The sequence below is a fragment of the Alosa pseudoharengus genome, unplaced genomic scaffold (assembly GCF_046254945.1).
Source record: "Alosa pseudoharengus isolate Yale_2024_CS ecotype anadromous, Long Island Sound unplaced genomic scaffold, YU_APseudo_1.1 YU_APseudo_1.1_scf_2, whole genome shotgun sequence".
Lineage (NCBI taxonomy): Eukaryota > Metazoa > Chordata > Actinopteri > Clupeiformes > Clupeidae > Alosa > Alosa pseudoharengus.
The window spans coordinates 31,670,677-31,679,488 of NW_027468663.1; the positions used below are offsets into that span (position 1 = coordinate 31,670,677).

The 8,812-nt window shown below is 46.1% G+C and overlaps 1 protein-coding gene across 2 annotated transcripts; it reads right to left on the bottom strand.

Moving 5' to 3' along the window:
- Positions 1–1,261: 1,261 nt before the first annotated feature.
- Positions 1,262–8,530, bottom strand: capn10 (calpain 10). Of its 2 annotated transcripts, XM_076294551.1 has the most exons (14): positions 8,283–8,530; positions 8,014–8,104; positions 7,390–7,570; positions 7,013–7,144; positions 6,336–6,532; positions 5,713–5,954; positions 4,817–4,958; positions 4,535–4,698; positions 3,836–4,113; positions 3,330–3,532; positions 2,583–2,829; positions 2,153–2,340; positions 1,738–1,783; positions 1,262–1,580 (listed from the first exon to the last, which is right to left on the bottom strand). In XM_076294551.1, exons 3-14 carry the CDS (start codon positions 7,522–7,524, stop codon positions 1,551–1,553), a joined length of 2,004 nt encoding a protein of 667 aa, XP_076150666.1. In that variant the 5' UTR covers positions 7,525–7,570; positions 8,014–8,104; positions 8,283–8,530; the 3' UTR covers positions 1,262–1,550. The 2 variants fall into 2 exon arrangements, with proteins under 2 accessions (XP_076150666.1, XP_076150665.1); XM_076294550.1 differs by lacking the exon at positions 8,014–8,104.
- Positions 8,531–8,812: the final 282 nt, after the last annotated feature.

Consider the following 8,812-nt stretch of genomic DNA (forward strand, 5'->3'; position numbering starts at 1 on the left):
TATTATGTATTTATTACCAATTCATTTGTTTTGACCAACACATTTTCAAGTAAAACATAGCCTACACTATCTTTAAAAAAACTTTTGAAGACAACTCTTCCGAGAATACTTTCTCTCCTTGCGCTTCTGACAAAAACGCACTTACCTAGGGAGTCCTTCCTCTCCACTTCCCTCCTCTTCTACCACTTCTCCTACCATACCTGACTAGTACTTATTAATATGTAGGCACTCCTATATCCTCTAGTACTAGTATTGACAGATGCAGTGGTAATTCCTAACTGTGTCCCCTCTACCCTGTACCTTAAATGTTATTATATTGCTGTAGCTGCAGTTCTGTACCTTAAATGTTAAAATACTGAAATGTTAATAGCTGAAATGTTATGTTATTGCTCTAAGTCGCTTTGGATAAAACACATCCACCAAATGAACGTAAATGTAAATACACACAAATATTTTGGACATAATTTACTTGTTTACATTTCACTGTACTTTAGCTTTCCAAGAAACAAGCAAACAACATTTACCATTTAATAAACAGACGTTCTCTTTCACCCTCCATCAAACACACACACACACACACACACACACACACGCTGGTCAGGCCACAGTGCGTTCATCCCTCAATGGGCCATGGCCTGTCACCCCCAGGACATGAGGCAGCCATGCATGCCTCTACTGCGGTCGCTGCGTGCTGAGCCAAAAACCAGGGCGGCTACTTCCAAAGGGGACTCAGGCAACCCCCTCCTTACCCATCACCCCCCAGCCCTTCCCCCTACCACCCCATCCCATCCTAGACTACCTCACTGCCCTCTGAGCTTGCCCCAACTCCCATCTACCCCCAGCCCCCACTTCAGAGCTTCAAGAGGCGGGCTGCTGCTCACTGTAGCCCCTACTCAGTTGATGGCTGGTGCTGGTTTGGCGAGCAGGGTTGGTCTGGCACTGGTTAGGGTGTAGAGATAGAGGGACGTAAAGGGTAGGGCTGGGGGGCATAAAGCACCTAAAGGTGGGCGGTGGAAGGTAGAGAGCTCGGGTAGCACAGGAACGAGTTCACAGAGGCATGCTGACTGAATTACATAGGTGTCGTATTCTTCCTATTTGTGTCTTGTTTCTCTGCACTGTATCACCACGTCCAAACTCCTGTGTACCTTGTACATTTGGTGAATAAAGTGATTCTGGTGGCTGCTGGGTGATGAAGGGGTGTAGCCAGCTGGTGAGATCCCCATACCCCCCCCCCCCCCCTTCTAAAACTCCCCCCCCCACGCGCTCCCCTCCATGAGAGACATCTTTGTTCGTGAGTGGCGGACGAGCGCCTGTTTGTTTACACCGCGGAGTCGTGTCGTCTCCCATTAGCGAGCGGCCAGCGGATGCGCTGTGATGTGCTAATCGGCTACTGGAGGACTGCTGGAGCGTATGGGGATGCGGGGGTCCGGGGGAGCCCGGTGGAAAGGGAGGAGGTGGAGAGGAGGAAGGGGAAGTCGCCGGTCACTTTCATCTGCGTCCAAAGAGAGAGGACCCACGTCAGAACCGTCGGTAGTGGAGAGGATCGGCAGCTAGCAGCGCATCAGAGAGATGTAAGAAACCTGCCGCGTGAGAGAGAGAGGGAGAGAGAGAGAGACAGAGAGAGAGAAGGAAAAAGTGGGGGAGCAGGGGACAAAGAGGAAGAAAGATAAAGATTCTAATCATTAAGGATACAAAGTGACAGATGGAAGACCTACCAGACTATTGACTAGTACTTACCTCCTGTATGGCTGATCCCAGGCTTTCCTGGCTCTGTACCACTTTTCTGAGCAGAATAAAAATAAAAAACAAGACACATTATTTTGTTAATTGATTACATAATTATACTAGTTTGCAGTAGATTTATCAACATAATAGCACCAAGAGAAGATGAGATGGGAGTTGGAACCTTTTCACTCAGTGAATAATCTTAATAATAAGGGGCATTACAAGCACATATGAGTGGGTGAACTTGTAGGCTCCATAATACACTTACTGTGCTGAATCTGGCTCCAATTACAACAAATGGCAGCTCTCATTTTTTAACCAATTTTGCCTTCATTTCCACAGAAAGAAAACGCATGAAGCCATGTTGTCCAGGCTTGCTACAGCCACTGTTAGGGCACAGGCTTGTTCATTCTGTGCGGGGACTCACCTGTGTATTCTGCGGGCCAGGGTGAGGGTGAAGTGACCACTACAGTCTGGCTGGTAGGTGGAGGGGATGATGGTGTAGACGCCGGTTCTCAGGCTGCAGGCCAGACTCACTTCTTGGGAGTAGCAGTGAGGCACGCAGCTGGCCACTGGCTCCTGGTCCAAAGACATGCCTGCTCCACCGTCAAGGACCTTAACACATGATTCATGGGAGATAGTGACTGAACTCTCTTATATGAGTTACGGTCAGTGTATTTATGTTTAATTGTGCATATAGACATATTGTACATATCCTAGATTATCCTGTATGTATCCTATATTCATCTGAGAGAAATTTGTGTAAATGCCTTATACATGAGACTAGGTATAAATTCAGTTGAAAATGGGCTAGATAGCCCTCCGAAGAGAGCAATAGAAGAGCCGCCTCTTCTCACCTTATAAATGTGAAAGCCAATGGCCTGACAGGCTGACTCAGAGCAGTTCTGGCACAGTGTGACCCTGACGTTGGGTCCGCCTGGGTCATAGGTCACAGTGAGAGGGAATCGGGGGTTCTGCCGATGAGACGGAAAGTTCCGGCTACCCCCCGCAGACGAGCCGGGCGTCCAGGAGCCATGGCAGCTGCTGGTCTCCCACTCCCCCTCCAAACTGGATGGCGCAACAGCCTCCCTCATTCTCACTGCGCTGCAGGAGCACAGTTGCAGCACACACGTCAGTCAGGCAGAGCGACTATTACAAACATCTGGAGACGACTTCTTATTCATGAAACACTTGAAACACCATCTCCACGTCAGGAAGGAACTACAGCTGGGCAGACAGTGTGCAATTCTTCCAGCCGCATCTGATACGGTAACTCACCATCCAATTGATTTGAGGCTAAAAATCACACCTAAATTGCACTGTGTCTGCTTGGTCTAAGGAAACCAAACTCTTTTTTTCCATGGGTTTCCAATGTTCTATTATTGTACTTTCTAAACACAATATGTTATGTACACTATGTATATACTGTTAATTTTTACAGTGATATGTGTTGTTCATAGTACAATATCTATTTTGTCACTGTTTGTCTTTGTACCTTTTATTAATTTCTATTATTTATTGGTCAAACGCGCATTGCATGTATTCCTATGCCAAAGGTAAGAAACATTGAACTCATAGATTGCCATGTGACCCAGGTCACTTGCCTGAGGGTGGTGGGGCTGGAGGAGTAGACCCTCAGCAGGAAGCTCGCCTGTGCCCCCTGCTGGAAGGTGCTGGGAATGAGCAGGTGGAAGCCAGCGCTGAGCTGAGCCTGAAGCATCACCTCACGCTCGTACGCATGCGAGTGTGTGCTCGCACATGGGGCACGGTTTAGCGTCCGCGACAGGTTCAAGTGTTTTTTCTCTATCTGGGGACCAGACACACACCCAGATACACACACACACACACACACACAAATTGTCATTCTGAAGGCATGACAGCAATGTGACATAATGATGTGTATTTTTTTTTGTCTTTCTTGTTTATTTCAGCCCTTACTGCTGTTTTACCTAACATGTTACTTCAAGGACCCCAGAGTGCACAAAATATCATATCAGATTTAACACCATTATGGTAAGTGGTAAATCTTATTTAATTTGTAACAATTAAAACTACATGTTCCTTCAACAAAGATGTGTTCTTTGCAGATGTTTTCTCCTCGACCTCCTACCTTCCACATGTGGAGCCCGATAGCGTGCTGGTGTCTGCGCTCCAGACCACTGATCTCCTGCGGCGTGGTGCCCCCATGTCTCGTCCCATCGCGGCTGGGCACCATGGTCCGCTCCTCTGGGTCATGCTGCAACAGACACAGCAGCACCTCAGCAGGCTCTCCCAGCCTCAGCCAGAATTTTGGGTTGGAGGCGTAGCTGCTGCTGTTGCGACAGCCGCCCGCCGACTGACCCCTCAGCCAGCGGCCTCGTGCCTGCTGCCTGTGGGCCAGGACAGCTCCTGTGGGAGCAGAGGGACACTCATCACATGATCCTCCGGGTGGTTGTGGTCTAGCTGTTAACTGGTAACTGGACTTCTATGGCCAAAAATGTGTGGGTTTGTTACCCGGAGCTGTCTCCACAGCACCAGGAAGTCTGTAATCAGTTCTGTGTAGAATGTGTAAATATACTGCCCAATCCACTACTGTCCATGAGGGATGTAGAGATGTTCTATATATGCTATTGTGCACCAGACATAAATGTCTTCATAATATACCATTGCAATATATAAGTGCTTTAGGTTTTACTTCTGAAGTAGTGCTGTCTGTGACTTAGGAACATGTATAATACATCAAACAACAAATTAATTTATATGAATCACCCTTTTAGACATTCACTGTGAGGTTAGACTGATTTTAAAGCAAAGTCAATTATGTCAGTACCAGTATAAATGCTTTGTAGATGTCCATCAATGATTGGATAGCCCACCGTGACCTCATCAAATTCCTTCAGGAACTCTTCCATGTTGACCCAGAATTCCCCTTGTTGAGTTCGGCTGAGAAGGTCCAGGGCACAGGCTGGCTCCAGGGTTTTCCAGCCAGTACCACTAGAGCAACACAGAGCAAATGTTGGTTATGATAATGGCATGCCTGCTAGTATGGGTAAATGGCTGTGATGGGTTTATATGTAATGTAGTTTTGCTCCTGTTTGGGTCAGTCACTCACTTCTCTGCCCAGGCCCCACTCCAGCACCGTCTCCCCCATGGGTTCCTGATTCTGAGTAAACATTCTGTTTCCCCGGCAACAGTCTGCACATCTCTCCACTCCAGCACACTCATGGCATGGTACTGCCACTGCTCACTGACACCTGCATGACAACAATATGCGGAAGGACAGAGACCTCTTATCACGGCAGCAAAACAAGACTCACCGGGGAACTACACATACACAGAGTCTGTGCAAACACAACAAAGCTCTTCCTATGAGGAATTTCCCAGCGGTAGTGACGCAGGGAAAACTCACTTCTACATTTCTAAACTTCCTGTTGGATGAATGGGCCCATTATCCAATCGTCTTTTCCTCAATGGTCACACGAGTGGAGCACAGTGCTCACCACAACCGGCAAAACTTTCCCGCAGTTGGTTCAAAGTATTGCCTTATATGCTGTATGTATAACACAGCTCTGTTATAACCCATTAAGAAAGCTGAATTCCTCCTCCTATACCGATCGAACATTCTCTCTCTTTAGGCTCAAAGTGACCTTAACTTTGCAAAAGGTGCTATGTGAATCCCATCCACATAGCAACTTTTGGCATGTTAAGGTCACTTGCCTTTTGAATACGATCATTCTTAAGTGGAACACACACCAGTTCCGAAATGTGTGCAGCATGCTCCGCTTCCAACGTCCGATTACTCAGATTCCACTCAATACGACCCCACAAAGGGACTCAGCCATGTTGATTATGATTTAGCTCTATTTATCTCTGCGCCGCTCGATAACATTGTTTATTGAATGCTTATCAGTTCAAGATTTCAGCGCCAGTGTGGGGGCACAAGTGACATAATGTGTGGCTTGACTACTGTGCATGCTACAGCGAATTCTGTCCCTTTGTCTCTCTCACCTCCCGTGTTGTTGTGTAAGGAACAGCTGATGGCGCAGCCCTCCTTCACCGCCTGAGGCAGCTTCAGCTCCTTTCTCCTCCTGGCAGGAGGTGGTGCGTCTCCTCTGTCCTCTCTTTCCTCCTCCTGCTCCCCGACCCCTGTGGAGTGTCGGAGGCTCCAGCGCTCTGCCACACCTCCGCTCAGGTCCACCAGCGCCTCACACACCTGGCCCGCCCATAGGGCCTCGTAGGAGCCGTGCAGCCTGGACACAACACGGGACTATTGAGGGCCAGTGGTGACTGAATAGAATGTAGGGGGATGTTTATGGGGGGTGCAAGCTTTTCTTTTCCCTGGCTATGTTTATTTCAAGCCCATGTAGAGCTTCAATGGTATCTTAATATGTTTTTTTTTTCTTTTTTCTACTTGATGACCACATGATGAACACTTGTAGAATAATATAACTGACATGCTGCCCCCCCCCTGACTTTTTCTATTGATGTTCAAACTACTCACTGTAGATCATATTGTGCATCACATTCAATACAGTCCTGTGAAGCGACTTCATGCGCTGTTACATGCACTGATTTCCAAAACTAAACAGGACGAGGACTGAGATTAAAACCACCGTAAAGCAAATACTCACTTGGCATACGCCTTCTCCAGCAGTGCAACCCAGAAGGCACTGGGACACAGGCACTGGGAGAAGCAGAGCTTGTTGTCGATGCAGGGCAGGCGGTCATCCACCTGGACCTCCACCCACGCACCCCTCTGCCAGAAGTGCAGTAGGAAGCGCCCTGAGTAGCCCTGCTCCCCCCACTGCGGCTGACCTGCTGGCAGCACCTGATAGCAGGAGATGGACCCAGGATTAAACCACTAAGACAGCGCCTGCCCAGTGCCCACCTCTGAGATGACCCATGAACCAAAAGTATTCTTGCAGATGTCAAGTCATCTGCTTTGCAATGCATACATGTTTTCAATAAGATTGCAAATGCCTTTCATTCAGCATAAACCTGTCTGACATCATCATCATCATCATCAATTATGATAAACAAATCCAAATGTGATCTCCAAAGCATATATTCTCATGGTGCTACCTCTTCCCATTATAAACCAGGGATGGCAAGTTCTTCTATTATCACTTGTTCTTACTCTACATGACAGGAAAATACTTTCTTCCTCATACCTCTCCTTTCATGTGCAACTGGGTGTATACACTATCAACAATCAAACTGTCAACATTAGCGAATAGTCTGTGAAATACAGTATAGCCTGAGTACATGGACAGGATTTGAGTTATTTCAGCGGTTTTCTTAGAATTACCTGGTCCATCAAGTCCTTGTTCTTCAGCAGCATAGTGCAGGCACACAACAACCAACAATCTCCCAGAATGCCTTGCTTGGCATGAGCCTTGGGTGGGTCAAGCGGGAAAAGCCGAGGAGACTGACAAATGTCCTAAAAACATGACAATGTCTCAACAAACTACTAGACATGCTCAGGATTCACTAACACAGATACATATCTATAAATAACTTCATTCTATTATTTATTATAAAAACATAACTGATTCAAGTGGTTTGACAATATTATAACTGCTTGTGCTTACAAAGAATTTCTCCCAACCTTATTACCAACATTATTGGTAGCCAAGTTAGTATGTCTGAGGTCACTATGAGTAAAGTTATTCCTCTCATAACTACCTGGGGACGGAGCCAAGTGATGTCTCCTTGCAGTGCAGAGATGGGTGTGACATCTGATGAGCACAGGGAGGAGGACGCTTCCGAAGGGAAATCAGGGTCCTCAAACAAGCAGGCAGCCTCATCTTGGGGCTCCATAACAACAGTGTGGCTGAAGTTTCAGGATCTTTGATGATAGCTTTCGCTGTGGACAGACGAGAACACAACTTCATGTCTACCCCCAACTATCTATTTTTCATACAGCGCACCAACAATCCGAGATATTGTTATGACCAGGGTTCCTACACATTTTCAATTTCAAAATTCCATACTTTTTCCATACTCAAATTTCCAAACTTCTCTGTAGATTTTTCTGACCATATTCTCGACATTGCGGCCACTTCTGGTTTGGGATAACTCGGTGAAAACAAAGGTTATGTACAACTGAAGTGAATTAAAAAATTACACTTAATATTCGTCCATTTAGCTGGGCCATTTTTAGTTGTATCTTAGTTGTAGCCTAGATGTATCTTGACGATGGGGACTGACAGTTAAGCTACACAACAGTAGGAATGGTTCATTATGACCGGAGTGAAGTAATTAGTACTGCAAATGCAATAGTCTGGAAACACAAACATTTCTCCATACCCTTGTTTCTTTTTTCCATACTTATCCAGACCTGGAAATTACTAAAATCAAATTCCATACTTTTCCAGGTTTTCCATACTGCGTAGGAACCCTGTATGACATGAATGAATGAACACAAGACAAGACAAGACCGTTGGATGGATGAGCTGCTGGACCAGTGCTGACTGACGCGACATCATTTCGCAAAACCATGAAACAATGAAATATATAACCAAGGGTCGGCATATTTAAAACTCGAATAAACATGCATCAATGTAAATGCAACAAACCATCGTGTTAGCCTACGTCACATCACTTCCATGGCATTTTGATTTGAGCGAAATCGCGCTCGTTACAAACCGCTGCAGTGACAGTCGAAAGCATGGATTCATTCATGTCGTAGGAGGTGTTTACATAGCTAAAGCAGTAAACTCTTATAATCACATACACACTGCTATCATATCAAAATTTGCATGGCAAACTGCATAGCTTTAAACTGTCAATGCTCAGACAGTAGCATATCCGACTGTGCAGTGTGCACCCGCCCCACTTCCGGTCCGGAAAGAAGGCACGGTGACGAATGCATTCTGTCATTCAAAATATGTTGCCAGATCTTTCTCCCTCGATCTTTCAGGAAAGTTAAAGCAGGATATATAAATAATGTAAACCAACTGCAGCTGCATAACCGTAACCCTAACCTATGACTACGAATAAACCAAACCCATAATATCAACCCTTACTTTTGACCTTAAACACCTGGCATGAAAAATGGCATTTTAAAGGTACAGTCAGTGATCGTACGTGATTTTAAGTCAATTAC

Bases quoted from the DNA above. Each gene is read 5' to 3' on its own strand.
- capn10 (XM_076294550.1), bottom strand. From the start codon at position 7,524: ATGGAGCCCCAAGATGAGGCTGCCTGCTTGTTTGAGGACCCTGATTTC. The intron at 5,955-6,335 runs GTGAGTATTTGC...TGTTGTGTCCAG, and splicing joins CTGGAGAAGGCGTATGCCAA to GCTGCACGGCTCCTACGAGG. The intron at 2,830-3,329 runs GCAAGTGACCTG...GTGCTCCTGCAG, and splicing joins TCCAGCCCCACCACCCTCAG to CGCAGTGAGAATGAGGGAGG.